Source organism: Panthera pardus, unplaced genomic scaffold (assembly GCF_024362965.1).
Source record: "Panthera pardus isolate Hobbes unplaced genomic scaffold, ASM2436296v1 HiC_scaffold_24, whole genome shotgun sequence".
NCBI classification, from domain to species: Eukaryota; Metazoa; Chordata; class Mammalia; order Carnivora; family Felidae; genus Panthera; species Panthera pardus.
The window spans coordinates 16,976,042-16,999,856 of record NW_026526810.1 but is presented as its reverse complement, the minus strand read 5'-3'; the positions used below and the strand labels follow the sequence as shown (position 1 = coordinate 16,999,856).

The following is a 23,815-nucleotide window of genomic DNA, read 5'->3' as shown; positions in this document are numbered from 1 at the left end:
TGGGATCCGGAGGCTTCAGCCCTGCAGAGAGGCTGGGAGCTATCAAAGGCCCCCTCCGCCCACCCTTCGGCGGATTTTCAGAGCCGATTTGTTCCCCACCAAAAGCAAAAGCGTCCAAGTCCTAGCACGTTTCTGGACTTGGGTTGACCAGGGGCTCTCCAACACGCCTGGGGAGACAGGGGGCTTCCAGCGTGTACCCCCTTCTTTCGTGGGGCCACAAACAGCGGTGGCTCAAAGGAAACATTGCCCTCTCCGCCCCGTCCTAAGATGGCGACCGACCCTAGTAGGACTCCAAGTTGCTGGGAGCAACTTCCCCTTCCCAACAGCCCCTGCGCCGGCGACGACGGCAAGCAGGAAGAGGGCGGAGCCAGCAAGGGGGGCAGGGCACAACGCTGCGTCCTCCCGCGCTCCCCCCAGCCCCGCCCCGCGTTCCTGCGTCCCGGCCCGGAGCCCTCGCCCGTCCGGGCGGAGCGCGCTGCCTGCTGGGATACTCGGCCCGCCCAGCCAGTCCTCCCGGCTTGCGCTGCGGCGGCGAGATCCGCGTTTTTCCCAAGATGGTGGCGCTGGGTTCGGGGTGACTGCAGGAGACGACAGAGCCTGAATCCCCTTCGCCAGAACCTCGACACATCGCCTTCCTCTCGCTTGCACACCTCGCTACCACTTAGCCATCTGCCGGCCCAGGCACTCGCCTTTCGCTGCTGCCTCCGACTTGAGCTTCATCTGTGCGGACCTAGCGATTACGGCCTCGGGGAGCGGCGCCTCCCTCGGCTCCTCCTTGGGGTCGCGCTCGGAGCAGCTTACAGTCTAGCCCCGGGTCGGCGGGCCCCGCAGCTCTCTAGTGGGGACAGGCAGCGGCGGAGCGGCGGCTGGCGACGAGCGCGGGGTTTTATGCGGCCCCGGTGCCCCCTTTCCCGGCCTTAGTCTCCGGAGAAGGAAGCGCGGGTCCCGCATGAGCCCCGGCGGTGGCGGCAGCGAAAGGGAACGAGGCGGCGGCGGGCGGAGGCGGCGAGCGAGGGCGACGACGACTAGTGAGGCGGCCGCTGCTGCGAGGGCCACAGCCCAGGCGCGGGGGCGACAACAGGTCAGTGTGGCCGAGGACGGGGCCTGGGCCGGGGAGGCCGGTCACATTTCCCTTCGTTTTCTCTGTAGTCCAAGCCACCCTGCGGGGCTGGCTTCGGCAAACGTAAGGACGCCCCTAAACCGCGCCGCGGCAGGTGTTGGGGGCGCGTGGTTTGGAGGGGTCGGTGCCAGAAGTAGGCCTCTGATAGGTAGCAGCCGCTGCTGCTCCCGTAACTGTCAGTCCTGGCTGAGGGCCTGAGGGAGGTTTTTGTCGCCTTAGGGGACGCGAGCGGGCCCGAGGCGGGGTGTGCAGGGAGTCGAGAGTTGGCCCTCCTTGGAGCGGAGCTTAAGGAGCAGGCCCGGGCCCCAGGCTGAATAGGCCTGGCCTTTTTCTTCCAAACGGGAGGAAGCCTCTGTTTTCGAGGTTTTTGCCCCGGTAGTGAAAAATGTTTAGACGTGTGCTTTGGTGGGTCGGGATTTTGGGGGTGGACTGGCGGGGAGGGGGAATGAAGAGGGAAATCAAGCCCAAGGATTGTGTTCACAGGTTATTGGGTTTTTCAAATTAAGTATGAGCTCTACCGGGTTTGCCAGAGATTCTGTTAAATGCAACCCTGCAAACAGTTGGCATTTTTTGTTTTCCCTTTTCAGTTGAGAAAATGAAAAGGACTTTTCGTCATGGCGTTGAGGTTTTGTTGGTAAAGTCAGAATTGAATGTGGCAAATGCTTTAGTCCGTAAAATTGTTAGAAATAATTTTAATATAGACAGTCGTTGAGTTTATTCTTCAAAAATAATTTAGTTTCTGATTTTTTTTTTAAAACGTCCTATGGGCATATTAAAATAGAAGCATTACTAAATCTGTTTGGCATTATATTTATTAAGTGGCTAAGGTGCTGTTGAAAATGTAGACGAATGGCAATATGGGATTTACAGTCCAGAGTTACTCTCCATAAACCATAAGAGAATATGGATATAACCTATAATTTTGGAGTATTCCACTGCTTGCAATATTGAAAGAAGCAGGAAATTTATTCCAGAATATTCTGGGGACCTGAAATGGAAGTGACCTAAAGTTTCTAAGTACAGCAGTCAAAAAAATTACCTGTCAAAGTCATTGTAGATACCCAGTAAATCTTAAGTGAATGACAAGAGGAATGAGAAGTGTATTTCATATCTCTGACTAGTAAGTATTCTTACTTGGAATATTATTGTGTAAATCATGTAAAAAAGTTTAGAATTTAGGAAGATAAAAATAAAATTTTCTCACAGTGTGTATAGTGGAAGTAATTTTGGAATTAGATCTTGCTTGTAAATCTGAGCTATTTACCACATTTTTAATGAAATGAATACAGTATTAGTGATGGTGCTGATAAAACTGAAGAATGACCCAGAAACCCTTTAAAGAAACTAGTAATCATGATCGCAAAAGTAAAAAATAAATTCAAGAAATAATGACCCTATATTTACAAAATTAGAATTGGAAACTAAGAAAGCCTTATTGTGTCAATATTTATTAACTAGCATTAATGTGCTAAGTGTTGTGTACACAATTGTCTAGACATTGCCTAGTTCCTGAGGAGTTTAACTTTACAGAGAGATAAAATTACAATGTTTTGATTCCTTTTCAGAGGTTTTGTAAGCCGTTTTTGTTTTATGTCTCCTAAATTGTACATTTTTTTCATGACTTTTTTAAGTATACTTAATTAGAATTGAGAGGAAGATATTCTCATCCCACTTGTCCAGGTCATTTAACAAGATTAATTGGTTACTTACAGTGTCTTTGACATTTAACATTTAATCATTTGTATTTTTTAAACTTTAGGTCATTTTTAAAATTATCCCTTCTCTCTCACCTCCAAACCTGTCCCCCACAAATCTGAAATAATTTGCTGTTTCGAATAAGCAGTCATTGGAATAATCCAAAACTATGAATCATACCTAAATTTTTCAACCCAAGCACTTGAAATATTTACAAATGCTTATTTTCTTAAATGATTATTGGTTATGTTCTTCAGTCATGTTGCATATTTTTGTTGAGACCTAAACTTGTATTGGTCAGAATGTAGAGACAATTTATATTAAGTACACATGCAGCTGTATAAAAATTAGTTTTCTCATTTTTATGAATGAAGACAGATTTTCTCTTTTTATGGTAATTCAGGATAACAGAGTTTTGGCAGATTTTGACAGTTCCTGCTCCCTCAGCCCCCTACCCCCCCCCCCCCACCCCCAATGTAAAGATAAAATATATTCAAAGACATTACAGTATGTACAGTGAAAACAGCTTTGGAATTAGATCCCATTTTTAATTCAGGGCTCCCCCTAGTTGTCTTATCTTGGCAAGTTAACTTCGTCTTGGTGAGCTGCAGTTTTGTCATCTGTAAAATGGGATGGTGAAACTAACTCAGAGTTGTTAATGAGGATTAAAGTTTGTAAAATGCCTAACACATAGGCCCTTAATAAGTATTATCATTTGAAGTCTTCCTACCCAGTTTTTCTGATTGGTCTCAAAGCACCTTACATACAGGGAACTCTAGCATGTTATCCTTTACATGTTTTCATTCTCACTACCTGTGAACTCACTCTTTAAGGGCAAGGACTCCTACTAGTGTTTACCAGAAAGTTTACTATCCATACTTGAGTATGGATGAATTAGTTAATGAAGTAGTAAATAGTCAGCTAACATTTATTGGGTACCTACTATGAGCTTGTTAGGTGTAAGGGATACAAAGACAAAAATCATGTCTCTGTCTTTTGGAAGCTTATAGTCTAGTTACTCTGTCCATATTAATCCCATTTTTTGTGAAACCCTATCATGTAACAGAGCCTCATTCTTCTGTGCTCTTCTAATCTTAGGACAGTTCTGTTGGGCTCAACACTTTACACTCGCAGCTGCTATTCTAAAGATTATTATTTTTACCCCTTTCTACCACTATTTGGCATATGTGAGATACTTCATATCTTTATATCTTGGTCCCTCTCCATCACCCAAGATCTGGCACATAGTGTGTTTGTTTGTGTGAATGGGTGTATATATATATATATATATATATATATATATATATATATATATATATATAAATGGCAGTTTCCTGTGAATACTTTGATATTTTTCTGGGGTGATTATCCTTCTGTCTTCTAGATTTATACAAGGTTTAAACCTGAGTAGGTCTATTCTCGAAGTTAGTTACTCCATTAATTTTACACATGAAGAAATTGAAGTGCAAAGCTTTAAACAGATTTTCTTAAAGTCACCTAGGTGGCAGAGCCAGAACCACAGACTCTTTGTACCCTATGGCAAATGTTTGCTCCTACCTCTTGGGAGGAGTAGTTTGTGATTACACACTTACCTTATATTTGAGTGTTTTCTACACTATTATTAGAAGGATGACTTCACAAGATGCCATCAATGGGCCTTTTCTGACCATAACAGTGCAGGAAACGGGACTTTTTCTTCTTAGGGAGTCAAGTAAAATTATAGTAAATAGAAATAGTATTTTTTTTTTTTTACATTTATTTATTATTGAGAGACAGAGCGGGACAGAGCATGAGCATGGGAGGGGCAGAGAGAGGAGGAGACACAGAATTTGAAGGAGGCTTCATGCTCTGAGCTGTCAGCACAGAGCCTGACGCAGTGCTCGGACCCACCAACTGCGAGATCATGACCTGAGCCAAAGTCAGACGCCCAACCGACTGAGCCACCCAGGTGCCCCTAAATAGAAATAGTATTAATCTATAAACATATTCTATGTTTAAAACGCTTAAAGATACTGTGTAATTTTTTTAATGAAATAACAGTACATAATTAGTCTCTGCCAACTTTCATTTTCGTTTAACCTGAGAAATGTTACGTATAGTGTGCTTTGATCTAAATTATCTTTAGCAAGTAAATATCATTGTGGATAATAAGTCAAAAAGAAGATTATTAAGTTTAAGGCCAATCTGAGAATGAAATAAAGCTAGTACCTTTTTTTGGAATATTGCTGTTTGCATATAGATTTAGCTGACAGTTGTTAACTGTTTGATTCTAAGCTTCATGACTGTGAACTCCCTAAAATTATATATAAAATTTTAAGTGTTTCAGAGTCTCAGCAGGTTCAGTGAACAAAAGCCACCAAGAATCACTGATGTGGAGGAAGAAGCACTAACTTTGGTGTCAGAAGATCATGGGTTCATTCTTCCCATCTAGCTTCTAGTCATGAGCAGGTCATTTATCTTTTAAAGCCTTTGTTCTGTTAACTTCTTTCAAGTGAAGGTGATACTTGCTTTGTCTGTTTCAAAGGATTGCTTTTCAGATGTGATCATTCTCAAAAAAGTGGAATAATAAAGTGACCTTGTATGATTTAGTGACTTGCCCTAAAAAACAAGTTGGTTAGTATTAAATAGGTGATTGGAACCTTGGTATATTTCCATGCTTTTCTCTATTAACATTTTTAATCTTTTCATAGAAGTATTATTTTGGAAAATGTTTAGTGTCTGAATTTATTTTAAATTTGTTAACTACATTTAAAATAAACAATAAATCTTAATAGTTAGTGATGTATTCAGTATTATTAATCCATAGTCCAACACCTTCTGTAATTTGCTTTACTTTTGACCTCTCCTGTTAATCTGATAAATGGCAAGTGAATCATAAGGTTGACCTCAAAGGAAAAATTTTGGAGACATAGATTCTTATTGGATAAGATTATGCGAGAAGTTCAATCCTAGGAAGTCTGTGGAATCTATAAGGCATCACATATGGATCATGGAAAAGAATCCTATGTAAGACTTTATTAAAGTCAGCATCTATGCTATAATTAAAAGCATGAAGGTAGCATATGAACCCTGAACACTTACTATACAAGTAGGATAAAATGTTCTTTAAATGAAACTCTTGGCTGGGCAGAATGGAGCTTAATGTGGTAACTCTTAACAGTTCAGTGTGTTGCATACAGTACCCTTCTGAGGTCAGTTGAGGTTAGTCAAGCACAGATCCTTTTATATTATGAAAATAAAACATGAAAAAATTTTTTTGACCTGTTTCTTTGTGGTATGCAGGCTTATAGCTCTTTGTTAGTTCTTAATGTGATGACTTCTGCCTCCTTTTATCAAAAGGGATACCTTATCCATTTCAAGCTTCTAATAGAGTTCTACTCTTGAATGTGAGAAGGTAGTCTTAGCATTTCTTTTGTGGACTGTAACCACTATCCTACCCATTTACTTTTATATTCTTTGTGATTCAGAACAAATTCTGACCCCCCCCCCCAATTCAGTATACAGACAGTATAGAGAATAATATAACAATCATGTATGTACCATTCAGACTGAACAAATGTCACATTTTGTCACTTCCTGGCTTCATCTTTAAAACTGGTCTTCTTTTTTTTCTCCTCAGATGATACTTCTAGCACTGCAGATACCACTACAGGAATTTCTTCATACTACTAACAAATTCTTTTATCAGATGTAAAGCATAATCCCATTCTTTGAAAGAGAAAGGATGAAATGCCCAGCAGTTATTTTTACATAAAGCTAATGGGTCATAGGGAGACATATGGGTATTTTCAGCTGAATAATTACTTCAGTATTTTTTTCTTAGGGGTTCTATTTATTGTGCCTCTTTGTGTGTATACGTGCCAATATTGATAACCTTATAGTGTGCCGTAAACAAGGATATTAAATATTTACCTTTGCTAAATATTTAAAGTTTTTGTTTTAGGAATTAAAAAAAATACATGTCTTTTGAGCACCTGTTTTATGTGATAAATCCCATTTAACACAAAGAGTAATTGGGTAACATTTCTCTTCTAGTTTTCTGAAGTGAGCTGACAATGCATCATGTTGAATATTGGTTATAGAAACTATGCTGTTCAAGATGTTCTAAATTTAGAGTTTCTTACAAAAAATGAAAAGTTTCTTTCCGTAGCTACTTAAGCTGCTTCATTTATATTCCATTTTTTACACATTTTGTTATGTTTGTGACATACTGCTATAGACTAAATGTTTATGTCCTCCCAAATTTATGTGTTGGAATTGTCACACCCAGTGTAATGGTATTAGGATCTGACGCCTTCTGGAGGTGATTAGATCATTAGAGTAGAGCCCTCACTAATGGGGTGCCTTATAAAAGATTTCAAGGAATTCCCTTGCCTTTTCCATAGGAGGACCCAGCTAGAAGACAGCTGTCTGTGAATCAGGAATCTAGTTCTTCCCAGACATAAAATCTGCCAGCACCCTGATATTGGGCTTCTTAGACTCCAGAAATGTAAGAAATTTCTGTTTACAAGCCACCCAGTCTGTGGTATCTTGTTTTAGCAGCCCAAAATGGACTAGGACACATTAAACATGTTTAAAGAGCAGAAAAGGAAAATAGAAAATTAAATGGATCAAAGTTTGGCAGCGAAGGTAGGGATGTACTGTGCTTGACAGGATGGAAGCGCTTAAAAGTTGACTATAGTGTTGAAATGAGACCTCTTAAGTAGAATATGTTTAAAAAAAAAATGAGCTAACTTTAGTCTTGCATACACATAAAACTAGATTTTTGCATTTCAGGTATTATTGTATATTCTTTTAATTCCATGATTGCCCAGTGTATTATATTTCAGATTATCTTCAAAATGAAAAAGTAAGGTCCTATGGTCTCATTTATCTCAGTAGGGAGTCCGTTTACTCACCCTAAAATTCCTCTTCCATCTTTTGGGCTAGATGAAAGGCAAGGAGGGGTGAACTTAAAAATAGACGGGTCTCAACAGGATAATAGGTAAGTCACTTATCTCAACGGAAATTAAATCATTTCTTTGCTCCTGGATTGAAGATTCTATGAGAACAATAAACATTTTTTCACGTGCAGTTTTATGTATTTGTAAGTGCTTAATGAGTGAACTGCTTTCTTTTTAGTTTAGAACTACTTTTGGATATCTGCTGTGGGCTGATGAACTAAGTTTAATCAGGAACAAAATCCTCTAGGCTTCAGAACTTTAAATAATTTTAAGTAATGATAGGACTAGGGGTCAGTCTGGACAGTAGACTAAAGACCTGCCTATACTGCAGTCCCACTTTACTGCTGATGCCTGTGCTGTATTTGACAGGGTTTCCTAGGAGGGGTGTGTTTGTGTTCTCGATATTTCTAGCTGACATCAGATGCTGAGAAATTAAGGCTGCACTGTAGCCTACAAGTTTCTTTCTCTTAAGTGATCAAGATTTAATTCCCCAAAGTGCTATTTTAGACATGTTTAAAATTGCTGTGACTACAATAGTATTTATTTTCTATTCTGATATCGTTCCTTTTATAAAGTAAGTAGGTTAGGTTAGATTGTTTACAAAGTAATGATGAGTTTACAAAGTATTTAAAACTTACAGTAAATGATATAGCAAATACTCATTCGAACACTATCCAGAATTATAAATTCGACCACTTTTGATTCTTTGGGAAGTAAATGCAGTCTTATGTATGCACTTAGAGCAACACCCTCCCTATCTTTCCCAGTTCTATTACCCTCTCTCCACTTAAGGTAATAACTATCCTGAGGTTCTTGAGTATACTTCATATTCTTGTGTATACTTCTACTGTATCCATGTACATGTATCCATAAGTGATCTATACAGTGTTTTATGTTTAAAATTTTTACAAAATGGTACTGTATTGAACATAATCTTTCATCAGCTTCCTTTTAAAAAAATACTTAGCATTTTTTGAGATCTATATGTTAGTGCATATAGGTCTAATATGTTCAAATTGCTGTATGGTACTCCATTGTATGGATATATAAAATGTATGTATTTCACTGTTGATGGATATTTTGAGTTATTTTCTTTTCTGTTATTAATAATGCTGGAGTGATTGTTTCTTATACTTTTTTTGGGGGGGGGTGTAGGTGTTTGGGAAGATTCATTAAAGTGAAATTGCCTGGAATAGGTTGTGAATAACTTTAATTTTACTAGATATTACTAATTCTTCTTTAAAATCATTACGCCAATGTATACTTTACCAGCAGCATATGTGCAATTCATTTTCCAGCATCCTAGCCCATACTTGGGATTGTCACATTTTAAAATTTTAGCAAATTTGATGGATACGAAATGATACTTCATTTTAATTTGCATTTTCTTGATTATTAACTCTGGATGGTTGGTAAATGGCTGTGAACTTTATTATTTTGGCTATGTTTTAAATATTTTATGAATTAAATGTTTTAAAAAGAGTGAGACATCATAACAGCATTTATGTTATGTAAAGGACCTTGGTGATCATCTCATTGAACCTTCTTACTTTACAGTGCAGCGGTGAAAGATAACAGAATAAGAATAAAATTACTTGTTGCCCATTGTGATATTCTCTTGTGTGATATAGAATCTCAACTTTGGATGTTAAAATCATGATCCTTTATGATTTGTATTTTTTGTTCAAGAAACCATCTTTTACGTTGTCTGCTAATAGTTGAGAGGTTTATATTGTTTGCTTTTTTTGCATTTAGGTCCAATGTGGGAGGGAGTTAGGAATCAATTTTTTTTCACATAAGTTAATTGTTCCAACATTAAGTATTGATTCTCCATTATTTTTCTACTGTCATCTGTCATATGCTTGGGTTTGATTTTAGTTTGTTTTTTTTTTAATTTAATTTTTTGTCTTAATCTTTTTTAAACACCAGTACTACATTTTTTTTATTTCACATAGTTCTATATTAAGCTTTGAAATCTGGGATTCCAGGCCTCCCCTTTATTAATTTTCAGAACTATCTTGACTCTTAGACTTTCATTCTTTCATAACTTAAAACTGTTTTATCAAATTCCTTTGGGGATATTATTTGGAATTGCATTGACTATACATGGTTTATCTTGCTATTTATTTGATTCTTCTGTATTTTGCAGTTTTCTTCATAAAGGCCTTTTACACATGCTTTATTAAGTTTATTCCTGGTATATGATTAATTTTTTTTTTGCAGTATAAATAGTATCCTTTTTATTTCATTTGATTATTGCTGGTATTGATTTTGTAACCATCAACTTGGATGAACTCCATCATTTCTGATTGTTTGTAATTCTTTTGGATTATTGTGAACAAATAATTCTGTCTTTTCAAGTGATTGTTTAAAAATAAGTCTTAACCTTGTTACTTTCTATTTAAAATTATGCTTTGGCTTTCCATTGCTTTTAGAATAAATTCAGAATCCTTTATTAGTCTAGGAAGTCTCACATAATCTAGATTCTTTCTCTTCCACAGCTGTATCTTTCTCCTCAGTCCCCATTGTTCAGAGCCATCTAACAGTACTGACCTTTGCAGTTTTTTGAGCTGTCTAACCTCTTTCTAGTGTCAAAGTCTTTGCCAGTGCATTTCAATTTTCCTGGAATACAGACAACAAATTTCACCTGTTCTTTAGGTCTCAGGGAATATTGCTAAATATTCCTAAATATTACTCTGGGAAGCCTTCCCTGAGAATCTCCTTGCACTCATTGGTTTTAGTGTTTCCTTGTATTGTGCTGTTTTTGAATCCTGCTTTTCCTGAGCAAGTACATAATCTCAAATTGCAATTAAATAAGTTCTTTACTCCTGACTTGATGACTCCATGATAAAAGTAAATGGTTCTCTATTTCATTTTATTTTATTTTATTTTAATTAATTTTACTTATTTAAAGATCTTATTTTTTTTTAAAGTAATCTCTACACCCAACTTGGGGCTCAAATTTACAACCCTGGAGTAAAGAGTCTCATACTCCACCAACTAAGCCAGCCGGATGTCCTCCCCACCCCACCCCCCTTTTTTTTTTATTGTATACTTTCAGGCATTTGTGCTGGGTGAATGAATGAATGTTCATGTACTGATTGATGTAAAAATACTACTCCAGTTGGTAACTGCTCAAAAGAATATAATTAGGCCACTTTGAGGTATTTTACTAGATATTAATAGAAAATTAAACATCTTCAACTTTTACATTTTATATCCTTCAAGTATAGTCTTTAGAACAATTTTCAATTTTTTTAACAGATGCAGATGTAATTAACATTATATGTAGTAAGCATTCTTAAAGGCACTTTGAAGTTAAATTAGAAGCCAGTGGTCTTTTGTTATCCTTGAATCAGATTTTATGAGTTTATTTTTTTTAAGTTTATTGTACTTATTTTGAGAGAGAGAGCTTGCGCAAGCAGGGGAGGGGAGAGAGAGAATCCCAAGCAGGGTCTGCACTGTCAGCATGGAGCCCAACAGGGGAGCTCCATCTCATGAACTGTGATTTGAGCTAAAATCCTGTCGCACGCTTAACTGACTAAGCTCCCCAGCGTGCCAGATACTTGAGTTTAGGTGCTACATTTGATATGCAGAGGAAATAATAAATGTGAAAGTATATGTTCATGATTATTTCAAGGAAAACCCACCTACCTTTAGTTATTTCAGTATCTTGTACTGTATGTCATTTTTTGGTGTGTGTGCATAAAATAGGCTGAAAGCATAATTCTAGGTTTAATTTTAGGTTAGACACTATATAAGATTGAACTCAAATGAACTATAGTGCAGAAAGAACCTGGAGGAAAATTTCACAATACTGTCTTTCGGACTATGTGTCACATTTGCTTCTATTTTCAGATCATAGAATTCTTGACCAGAATATGTGATTTATATTTAAAGCCAGGAAATTGAGATAAATCTGGTAATTTAGAATTTCTAAAAGATTTCCATAGATGACACTTGATCTACTCTTAACCCATGTAACAAACACTTAAGTAAAGGTACCTTATTAGGGGGAAAATTGGCCAATCAGGAATGTACATTTTGTAGTTATTCAGGTAGGTAAATAAGCATAACTTATTTAATTTATGAACTGTTCACAGAACCCAAAGGGAGGGGAAGGCTAAATGCCATTAGAGAGTTCAGTTCTTTTCCAATACACAGTAATTGTGATCCCAGAGTTCTCCTACCTACTCCTATGTATAACTGTACAACCTAGATTTGCAGCATAGTATCAATTTCAAATATTGGGTTAGGTTATTTTCATAAATCATAAAACCAAGAATTCTAACATTTCTGTATTTCCAGAAAGCCACTTGTATTTCCTGGTTGGTTTTCCCATCCCCCCTTTAAATATTGGTGCATAGAATTATTTTTGAGAGTGAGCAAATGCAGGTAGATAAAGTGTATAGTTTTAGGTATAAAAATAAGTGAAAGTCTCTTCTCTTCTTAACTTATTCTAAAATATAACAGCTGTTAAATGTTAGTGTAGAATAATATAAAATTGCCTGGCAAATGCCAAACAAATATATTTGTAAAATTATAGATACATGTAGCTTTTTTCTTTTTTTGAGAGGTTTCGTAAAAAAAAAACAACCATATATTTTTTATAATTCCCAACTTTATTGAGATATAATTCACATGCCATACAATTCATCTTTTTAAAGCATATAATTCAGTTTTAGTAATAACTGTATTTAGTATATTTGGGTTTTAGTATATTCAGTTGTACAACCACCAGCGCTAATTTTAGAACCTTTTTATTATCCCAAAAAGAAACTGTACCTGTTAGTAGTCATTCCCTATTCTTCTGTCCTCCATCCTCTGGCAACCATTAATCTGATTTCTTTCTATATGGATTTGTCTGTTCTGGACATCTCATATATGTGGAATCATAAAATATGTGCCCTTTAATGTATGACTTCTTTTACACAGTATTATATTTTCAGGTTTCACTCATGTAGCATATAACAGCACTTCATTCTTTTTTTATGGCTGAATAATATGCTATGAATATATGCACTGTTTATTCAGTTAGTTGATAACTATTTGGATTGTTTCCACTTTATGGTTATTATGAATCAAGTTGCCATGAACACTCATATATAGGCTTTTGTGTGGACATATATATTCAGCTCTGTTGGGTATACATCTAGAAGTGAAACTGCTGGGTCATAGGGTATCTATGTTTAACATTTTAGGCTGCCAAAATCCTCCAAAGTGGCTGCACCATTTTACAGTTGAATCAGCAGTGTATGCAGGTTCTTTCTGATAGCACTACTTCCGTTCATTGTCCCTTTATCTTAGTAATTTTTATGGGTGTGAAGGTATCTCTTTGTGGTTTTGATTTGCATTTGCTTAATGACTAATGATGATAGAAACATTTCATGTGCTGATTGGCCCTCTTTGGGGGTGGATCTGCACAAATCCTTTGCTATTTTTTAATTGGGACTTTTTTTTTTTTTTTTTTTTTTTTTTTTTGAGAGAGCTTCTATATACGAGAGTGGGGGAATGGCAGAAAAAGGGAGAGGGAAAATCCCAAGCAGGCTGCACGCTGTTAGTTAAGCTCAGAGCCCCATGTGGGGCTCGATCTCATGAAATGTGAGATCATGACCTGAGCTGAAATCAAGTCAGCCGCTTAACTGACTTAGCCACCCAGGTGCCCTTTTCTATTGTTGTGTTTTAAGTATTCTTTATATGTTCTGGATACAAGTCTCTTATCAGATACATGATTTTCAAATATTTCTCCACATCTGTGGGTTTTCTTTTCACTTTTATGATTGTTATCTTGAAGCACCCAAGTTTTAAATGTCTGGTTTATGAAATTTTATTTTGTTGTCTTTGGTGTTGTTATTTAAGAAACCATTGCCTAATCTAAAGGTTATAAGGATTTATGCCTACTTTCTTCTAAGAGTTTTGTAGTTTTAGCTCTGTATTTAAGTCTGTCATCTGTTTTGAGTTAATTTTTTGTATATGGTTTTGTTTAGATTTAGGTCTGTATTGCATTTGGCATGTCCTTGGATATTGTGTACAAATATTTACCTTTTATTTTTTTTCCACTTGGGTAGACAATTCTCTAGATCAGTTAAGGGATCCTTTCTTCACTGATTTAAAATGCCACCTTTTTATATGCTACATTTTCATAAACCAAAAAAAGTTTATTGAAGTATAATTTATATCCAATATATGCCCATTTTTAAGTGTACAGTTTGATGTATTTTCATGCATATATGTCCTGTAACTGCTACCACAGTTAAGAACTAGAACATTTGAATTACTCCCCAAAAATGTTCTTTCTAGTCATTTCTCCCTGTTAGCTCCAGGTAACCATTGTCCTGCATATTTGCCTCTTCTAGAGTTGCATATAAATGGTGTCATAAGTTATATATTTTTCTTTGTTTGGCTTTGTTCCTTTAGCAAGTATTTGAAATTCCTCCATTTTGTATTTATCACTTTTTGTTTGTTTTTTAGTGCAGTACAGCTATACCACAGTTTGCTTATTCATTTTTTTTTTTTTTTTTTTTTTTTGGTGAACATTGAGATTTTTTCCAGCATTAGGCTGTTGTGAATAAACATACTCTTTGCGTGTCTTTTTGTGAACATGTTTTCATTTCTCCAGAGTAAAAACCTTAAATTGGAATTACTAGATCACATGACAAGTTTATGTTCAGATTTATAAAGAATTGTTTTCCAAATTGTTCTATCATTTTGCATTTGGCATTTGATATTTTCAAGTATCAGATGTTCTGATGGGTGTGTGGTGGTATCATATAGGTTCTTTTTCTGTACAGTAAAATGTACGTAAGATAAAATTCATTACTTTAACCATTTTTAAGTGTACAGATCAGTGGCATAAAGTATATTCATGTTGTTGTGCAGTCATCACTCTTACTCATCTCTGGAACTTTTTCATTGTCCCAAACTCAGATTCTGTACCCATTAAACAGTAACTTTCCCCTGCTCCTGTTACCTTCTCCCTCCCTCCAGCCTTTAGTGACCACTGTTCTATTTTCTGTCTCTAAGAATTTGACTATTCTAGCTACTTATGTAAGTGTAATCATACAATATCTATCCTTTTGCTTCTGGCTTGTATCAGGTAGCATGATATATTCAAGGCTTACTCATGTTACAGCATGTATCAGATTTTCCTTTTTAGGGCTGAATAGTATTTCATTGTATGTAAAGATACCACAATTTGTTTAACATTCATTCACTGGACACTTGGGTTGCTTCCTTCTTTTGGCTGTTACAGATAATGCTGCTGTGAATATGGATGTACAAATGTTTCTTCAAGTCCTTGCTTTCAGTTCTTATATTTTTGGTTCTTGGGTACCTACTGAGGAATGGTATTATTGGGTCATAGGGTGCTTCTGTGGTTTTTTGCCTTCCCTGTTTTTCCAGATTGTCAGAACTCTATATGCACTTACCATATCTTGTGCTTCTCCTTTACAACACAATTATGTATTGCAATTACATTATTTATTGTGGTTTTTATTATTTGTGCCCCTTTTGCCCATCACGTGAGGACAAGAGATTATGTCTAGTTTCTTTACCACTGTGTCTTTATCCACTTGATGTGCACTCAAACTCTAATACACTTTTTTTATTGAGATGTAATTGATGTATAACATTGTATTAGTTTCAGCTAGCAGACATTTTTTGAATGAATACGAATTTGAACGTTAACAAGTTTCAACCCACACCGTGGTTATGCTAAATAAAAATGAGAGGAAGAAAATAAAGAGTGGCAGCAATTTTTTCATTCTGTGTCTAGAAGGACAGCAGGATTAGGCATGTTGGAGTGATTTTTTGGGAAATAATGGAGTTTGATTATATGCTAATGATACTTCAGGCGTGCATGTGTATCAGTGGTAATTGAGAGTAGCAGGCTTATTACAACTTGAGAGATAGAGACTTAAAGATATAGAGTTGGGTCCAAAGTATAGGGGTGCTATAGAAATGGATGGCATTGCACAGAGAATTAATTTAGGTTAAGAAAAGGGGCTAGTGCAAGAAACTTGAGTGGCCAAGAATGAGGGGTAGGAAGATGAACTAGAAGAAGACCTAGTTGCTGTCACAGGTAGAAAAATATATAGGTGGGTACAGCATTATGGAAGCCAGGGAAGGTGAGTACTGGTGTGAAGTGCTGCAGAAATAAAATAGGATTAGAGGCCACAGGATTTAGAATACACAGGAATGATGATGACTTCTGTAAGAAAAATGTCAGTAGGTGGACGGTTTTGTGTGTAAGCAGCTGAGATCATTAATAATGGTTTTCAGGTCTTTCCAGCAGTTAAAAGGGAAGAAAATAAGGAACTGGTACTCAGGGGTTAATAGAGTTGAGGGGATTATGTGGATATTACGGGATGAAAGCAGTATTTAAACATTTTGTTCTAACAACAGAATGGATGAGGACAGTCTTTGGTCAGTTGTAAGATTTATAAATTTGCAAAGCTTAAGAGTTTCGACGAGTAGCTTTACCCATAAATTTAAGACATCATAACCATTGTTCAAAGAAGTGCTGAGGGAACACAACAAAAAAACGATAGAAAAGGTAGTCTGTGAAATTAAGTTTTGACCTAGGTTAGAAGGAAATGAAGGAAATAGGCTATTGAAGAGATGAAGGACATAACAAATGTAATAATATATAGACATATGTATGTATGTGGTGTGCATATATAGAGTGTGAGAGTTAACAGATGGACCATTTTAAGAGTAAATGAAAATGTTAGAGGGGCAGATGAATGTAGATGGATAAAGGGTAGATTACATTTTTATTCTTAGATTATTAGACTGGGCTTTCTGGAGAGGGACACAGATATAAATAAAATAAAGGCACTAAGTCTTGTATTAGAGTTCTAATGGTTAAATTTACAGAGACTACCTAACATTTCTGGGGCTTACAGTTTCTCTTATCCTGTATCACTCTAGATTTGATGATATATTTTCCTATGATTATGTGTTCCAATCTTCTAAAGCAAGGTATTTCACATTTGGATCTGTGTATCACCTGAAATGTATATTAAAAATGCAGATTCATGCACCCCCACTTTATGCATCGAATCACAGTCTGAAAGTAAAGGTCAAATACCCATTTTTTGCAGATTTCTCTAGTGGAGTCTATTTTGAATACATTGAGACTTGGTTCTCTAAGATCTTAAAACTTGGTTAATTTAAAAAATATATGCTGTGTATTCATTTTCTACCATCAACCTATAACACTGGGTGGGTGTTTTTTTTGTTTTTGTTTGTGGTTTTTTAGTGTATTTATTTTGAGAGAGCACAAGTGAGCAGGGGAGGGGCAAAGAGAGGTAGAGAGAATCCCAATAAGGCCCTGCACTGGTATCCAGGAGCCTGATGTGGGCCTTGATCCCACAAACTGTGAGATCAGGACCTCAGCCAAAATCATTGGATGATTAACTGAATGAGTCACCCTGGCCTGCCCCACCCCGACCTCCTGTGGTTTTCCTAATCTTTGGGAGTTGGTTTCTTCATATATGATCAAAGGAAATGATTTAAAAGACTGCAGTTCTTATTCCACTGAGAAATGCAAAAGAGTTAAGAATTTACAGTGATTATTTGGGTACATGTTTTAAGCTCAGAATTTGGTTTTTGATGGGTCAAGGTATTTTTTATTTTTTTTGATGAGTTAAGTTTTGATAGACATGTTACATGTTTGATTTAGGAAATAATCATTGCTGCCATGTGTTGAGCTCCTTTTTTGTGCCAGGTAGCATTGTCCTACATACTTATAAAACATTTTCTCTAAAACTCACAACAACCTGATGCCTGAGACTCAGATATGAAAGAACCTGCCCAAGGCTGCAAATCTAGGGGGTAGTGGACGGATGCTTGTAAATATACCTAACATAGCAGATGCTCATAATATGTTAAGATGCTACATATTATGAGCATCTGCTATGTTAGGTACATTTATTTACCTATAGCTAAATTGCTATAGGTATCTGAAGGAATTAGAGGCATACAGTCAAACAGTTTCCATGTATTTTCAGCCCTTTTGGAGGGAGGGAAGAGTAAAGAAATGGCAGACTCTAAGCTCTGTGGATGAATATAGGAAACATGGCTCTGCCAGAGGAAAGCAGTCAGGCAACAGGGCCTGTCTAACCACCCTGGCATGCAGCCTGGCAACAGCATTAGGGACACTTGTCTCTTGGTATGTTTTTGGATATTCATAAACATTACAAAAAATGAATTTTGGGGAAGATTTTTTTTTTTAGTTTATCCAGTTGTCTATGTGAAAAGAATTGAGTGAGGTGTTTTATATTTTAGGTTAAAAATCTGTAAGAACCTGATTTTACAATTCACCAGCTCCTCAGAAGTTTGGCGAAATATGGTATGTTTCTGTTTTATTTTTTGGAATTCAAAATGCATGCATATCTTAATGTCATAGTTAGAATAAGGACAAACATTTTCAGCAAATTTGGGTGCCTGCTATTTTTAAAGCATTGTGCTAGGTGGTAAATCACTATGCTACCAGGTAGACTATAAGGGACAGAAATGAGATTCTGAAAGAAATTAGAAGAGGTTAGTATGCTGTGAAAAGTGAAATCTTATGCATGAGAAGATTGAAGGGGACAGGTTTGGCTGTTAAGTTGTGAGTTAATAATAGCTTCCATTTGTTAAGCTCTTACTATGTGCCAGGCACTGTTCTGAGCAGTTTAATATATATTGGTTTGTGCATCCTCAGGACAGCCCTCTGAAATAGACACTACTATTGTCTTACTTCTCTCTATGAATGAAATGAGGCTCAGAATGGTTAAACAACTTGCCCAAGAGTTGCCATCTAGTAAGTGACCAAACAAGGACTTGAATCTAGATTGGCTCTGGACCCTATTTGTGCTCTGTTAAACACTGGACCTCATATAAAAGCGGACCAGTAGAGAGAACTTGGCTCAGTAAAATACACATAGCTCTTTAATGAATTAATTTACCTCAGTTGATCACTCGAGGTATTTTAACTTTCTCATATATTATGTTTACAGGTTGGGAAGTTAGACTTCTTTGGGGGTTCTGAAATCATAGGGAACCCAAGAGGGAACATTGTTCATTTCAGGGACGCCATTGCCTTTTTCTCATGTAAACTCAGGAATGTTCTAGGCTCTCATAAGGAGACAGGTAGCTATGATAGGGAAATCTGGAAAATTGGATTGTTTTGTCCAGGGCATATAAGTCCCATATATTTGGAGTTCCCTAAAGTTACTTGTATATACTAAGGCCAACCCTCACCCTTATCTGAATTTGAAGCCCAAGTTCATAGGCTGCTGTAGAGGTATGGACTCAAGATTGATATTTCAACTCTTCTCTTGGTATTCTCAGATGCCTTACTATTTTATATTGGGTTCTGGGTCCATGCTGGTAACCACCTTCTGTGGTTGTTTGTTGCTACTTTGGAGAGATGTCAACTATCAAGGGTATTTTTTCCTCCCTCTTAATTTTCTCATTTTTCCTTAGTTCACTTTTTGGATTTGGCCTGGATATACAGTTTGGTAGGGAAATCAAACAGAGGAAAAACTAGTTGCACAAAATGAGTTCTCAATACGGGGATATTTCAGATATATGTCTTTGCCAGAACTATATAGGATTAGGATGCCTGATAAATTTGAACCATGACAATCAAGAAAGTTGTGCTAAAGCCAAGTAAGGGGATCAAAAGATACTAGGTTGAGGGAGGAGAACATGTTTTTGTATCTTGCCAGTCTCTTTTATGGAATTGAATATTAGTGGATTTATGGCTGAGAAAGAATAGAACGCTTTTTCATGGGGTACCCAAGGGGTTTGGGCTGTTAGATTACCCTACTTAATGTAGAGTAAGTAGGACTAGACTTTGGGGGTGTGTGTGTGTGTGTGTGTGTGTGTGTGTGTGACCATTAAGCATTTGACTACCTGGAAAACTCTATGACTGTTAGTCTGATTTAAACAGTTGCCATAATAGTGGGATCTCAATCCATATTCTGAATCTTTGCGTATACTGAAGTTAGGAAACTCTGTATAGTAAAAACTAAATCAAACCAAAAAATTCTAACCCTGGATAGGAAGTCAGTAGATCTGAGTTTTAATCCTAGCTTCAACACTAATTCTAAAATCTTGGGCAAGTCAATTAATCACTCTAAGTCTGCTTAATTTGTTTTGGTTTTTGTTTTTTCCTTAAATTCTTATTATAGTATCTGCCCTGATTAGGTAGAGCTGAAGTTGTCCTGAAGTCTCAAACAAGACACTGTTGACCAAAGTGCTGTGTAAACTGTAACACTCTGTAAAAATACAAGAGATTATCACCACACTTTATCAAGTGAAGAGATCATTTAAGGAAAGAAAATCTGGAAAATAGTCCTTAAAAACATTTCTATAATAATTACTCTTCTGATGAATGTTGAATTGACACCTGATTTGAAGCTTTGAAGATAAGTTTTTGAACGGTGAATTGGATTTATATTAAGTGTTCTAACTAAAGATTTGTTTAATTTATTAGAGTTATTAAACCTACGCTCAGATCAAGTTAGCAGCTAGACTGGTGTGACTACCTGTTTTTAATCAGTGACTCAAAGCTGTGATCACCCTGATGTCACCGAATGGCCACAGCTTGTAAAAGGTAATTTTGAATGTTATTTTACAGCCTTTAAAAGGCTGTTATTATAAAGTAAAATATGTTTTGTAAGAAATGAAGAAAATTATAGTTGGCAGGAATAGTGCAAATAGTAGAGCTTAAGTGGTAATGTGCTTCTCCATTTAAATATCCTTCCTAAAATATTTTATGCTTCTCCCGACCCCAGATCTATCTATAAGTAAACAAGAAAGTATTTCTCAAAAATTTCATGTTTTTAAATAAACCTGTTTGAACATTATAAAAACTATAAAAAAAATTCTCAGTGTGCATTTTAAGATGTGCCTTTTATGTGGTAAGAGTTTTAACTAAAATACTAGAAATTTTTACAACTTCAATAAAACTGGTATAATTTTCTCTCCTAGATAGTTATCGTGGAGGTAAAAGGAGTGGCTTGCTGGCTGGACAAGCTGCACCCATTATTATTGGAAGTGAGCCTCCATTTGAATGTTCTGGCTCATGCTGCACTATCTAGATTAGTAGGCATTTTGTGATCAGTTTTCTGTGATCCAAATCAAGACCTAAAATTGAGACTCTTCCAAGATTTATTTTTTATTTTCTAATGTTACTTATTGTTTATTTTAAAGTGTCTTTTCTGGTTTGTTATTCTGACAAACTAGGTTAACTTAAGTCAGTACTTTTTCTTTTTTCTCCCCATTGATAATATCCTGAACATGTACTAGATCCTTACTTCCAAAAACTTGACAGTAATGAATAAAAATGCTTTAGTGGCCAAAGTAAAGCTTGGAAACTAATGCTAGATGTTAGATATTTCATAGTTTGAGAGTCAGAATCATAATTTTAGGACTTTTTTTGGTAAATTATTTAGAATATTACAGAAATATAAGCAGAATGACTAGAAGTCTATTCAAACATATACTGTTATTACTCATTGCAAGAAAAGCGTTTGCTAGTTCTGTGTATATTCACTTTTCTCTTAATTAAAAAACCATTTCCATTTTGAGTAGAAAACAATTTGGGCTAACCATGTTTAAGAGACTGAGGATAGATCTGTTTTTGGGTAATACTCTTTCAATCCTTTCTTATTCTTTTGTCCTGTTAGACCGAATTGGTTTAAATTGCTTGGTTTGACTTATAAATGGTTTTTAGTAGCTCACTTGAATATGTATTAACTATATAATAATTTGCTGACAGTTTGATGCTAATGTTTACATATTCTCTTGTTTAGGGAACAGAGATTGGAAAACAGAGTGTAGTTACCATTTGATGATGTATTTAACGTCTATCTCATTTCTCAAAACTTTGCAGCAGTTATATATTGTGCTTCTAAGACTCGAATTTGTTTTCCTTCTTGCTTGTGTCTTACCTTTTTGCAGTAGTATTTTAATTTTCCTGTCATTGTGTCCTCATTTTTTTCCCTCTCTCTTTCTCTTTCCCTGTTAATTTTGAAAGTTTTGCCGCCTACGTGTTTGAAAGCTTCTAATCTGCCTCTCTTCCCTTAGTGCCAGCAGGTTTATTTTTTGTTTTGCAAGCCTGCTCTGCCTCCTTACAGTATGACATCTGATGCTGGAGGGTCGCACTTTCAAAAATGAGTCAGCTGGTACATGGGGTTATCATCAGTTTTTAGCTCTTCTGTCTGAGACATACAAACAAGTTTGGAAGCAATCTTGGGGTACTTACCCACAAGGCTGGTGGAGACCAGGTGTGTCACAAAGGTGATTTGCTTGCTCCCTGGGGGAGAGGGTGGAGTGAAATTTTTGCATTTGTGTCAGTGCCAAGTCACTGCCACCTCCAGCATGCCCCAATTTTTAGTTCTAATATAACTTTGTGCAAAATTGAAAATGTAAATATACTGCAAAGAGGAGCTAAAATATTTGAGCTGCTGGAGTCTTTTTTTTTTTTTTTTTTTTTTTTTTTTTTTGGCATTCTTGTCCTTGGACTCTGAATGAACTACAGTGAGGGGTAATTTTGAAAGTCTGGTAAAGAAGTGAGATTTTTAAAAGCTAAGAAATGTGGAAAACTGTTTATTTTTGTTGTTTTTTTCTTTTTCTTTCTTTTCTTTTTTTATTTTGCTGGTGGCTCTGAATTTAAGATTCTTTTGTTAAAGTTCAGAATTAGAAATTTCAAGTCAGTGATAAATTCACAAATCAAGTCCTTATAATGTCATTTTAGATATTTAGCTTTTGATCTCTAAAAATCTTGAGAATTTGAATGTTAGAAATCAATATTATGTTGATTCACCTTAGTATACACTGACCAATAGTATTGATGAAACTGAATAGGATCACAGGAATTTATTTTTTTAACAGCATGGTGGGAATAGGCAAAATTGATTCCTATCTCAAAATGAAAATAAAATACTTTTTGGTGTAACTGGCAACTATTTATAACTGAAGTCAGTTCACAATTATCGGTAGTAAAATTTTAATATCCCCAGTTGGTACACTTTTGATACATAGTACATCTTGGCAGTGTATTTTCAGGGAAAGTTAATTTCATTGTTAAACCAAGATAATCATGATTAGAATGGTAAATCTGACTTAAAGTGTCTCAAAATTCCCAAGGCTATTAGATTTAAATTTAAATTATCTAGAGCAGAAGTTGGCAAACTTTTTCTTAATGGGCCAGATAATAAATACTTAGGCTTTGTGGGCTATATATCCTTATCAGAGTTTCTCAGCTCTGCTCTTGTAGTGTTTTGAAAGCAGCCATAGACAATATGTAAATGAATGAGTGTGGCTGTATTCCAATAAAATTGTACAACAATAGGCGCCTGGCCCAGGCCTTAGTTTGTTGTCCGAGGAAATAGTTTGCTGACCCCTGATCTAAATATAGTTTGGGACTGTGAATACCAGTGAATACTTTTGATATTATGGATAACTAGTAGTTGGCTGTAGAAAGTTTCGTAGTTGTATGTTTTTATTATAAATATTGACTTTGTGAATAATTATGTTTTATTATACTGCTTTGTATGTTGGTATCTAAATATAGTGTTTACAGTTTTCCTTAAAAACAATGTGCTGACTTTTTTATTAGTCCAGCTTTTATAATAAATGTGTTGAATGGCAGTCTGACTTGATCGCTTTTTTCTTCTGTTGAAATCTTTAGTTACTTTTAAAACTGTTAACAATTAAATCTTGTTTTCAAATTTGTCTTCTAAAATAACATGTCTGCCCTTTTTGGAATATGGAATATTCTGCTTAACTTTCCTCAATTGCATTTTACAGATCGCCAGGAGAACCTCAGTCTGACAACATCGAAGCTAGCCGAATGTAAGTGTAACTTGGTTGAGGCTATGGTGTTTTTTAAGTTAACCTAGATTGCTTTAAAGGTGTCATGTTATTTGACAATAATTTCCAGTTATAAGAGACTAATACATTAAAAAATAAATTGGGAGAGAGGACTGTGCCTACTATTTTTCCTACCAAATAAATACCTCTAAACTTTGGTAACATGGTACTAGATTTCTACTTTTAA

At 36.2% G+C, this 23,815-nt stretch overlaps 1 protein-coding gene across 6 annotated transcripts in view; it reads left to right on the top strand.

Moving 5' to 3' along the window:
• Nucleotides 1–529: 529 nt before the first annotated feature.
• Nucleotides 530–23,815, top strand: part of UBE3A (ubiquitin protein ligase E3A) — a 95,623-nt gene continuing 72,337 nt past the window's right edge. Inside the window, exons 1-5 of one of the 6 annotated variants that reach the window (XM_019434733.2) lie at nt 530–1,081; nt 18,049–18,112; nt 20,246–20,365; nt 21,841–22,053; nt 23,566–23,610. In XM_019434733.2, coding sequence (XP_019290278.1) covers nt 21,902–22,053; nt 23,566–23,610 — 197 coding nt within the window. In that variant the 5' untranslated portion in view covers nt 530–1,081; nt 18,049–18,112; nt 20,246–20,365; nt 21,841–21,901. Of the gene's footprint in view, nt 1,082–18,048; nt 18,113–20,245; nt 20,366–21,840; nt 22,054–23,565; nt 23,611–23,815 lie in introns of those variants that run through there. The other 5 variants (XM_019434734.2, XM_019434736.2, XM_019434737.2 and 2 more) reach the window with 5 other exon arrangements.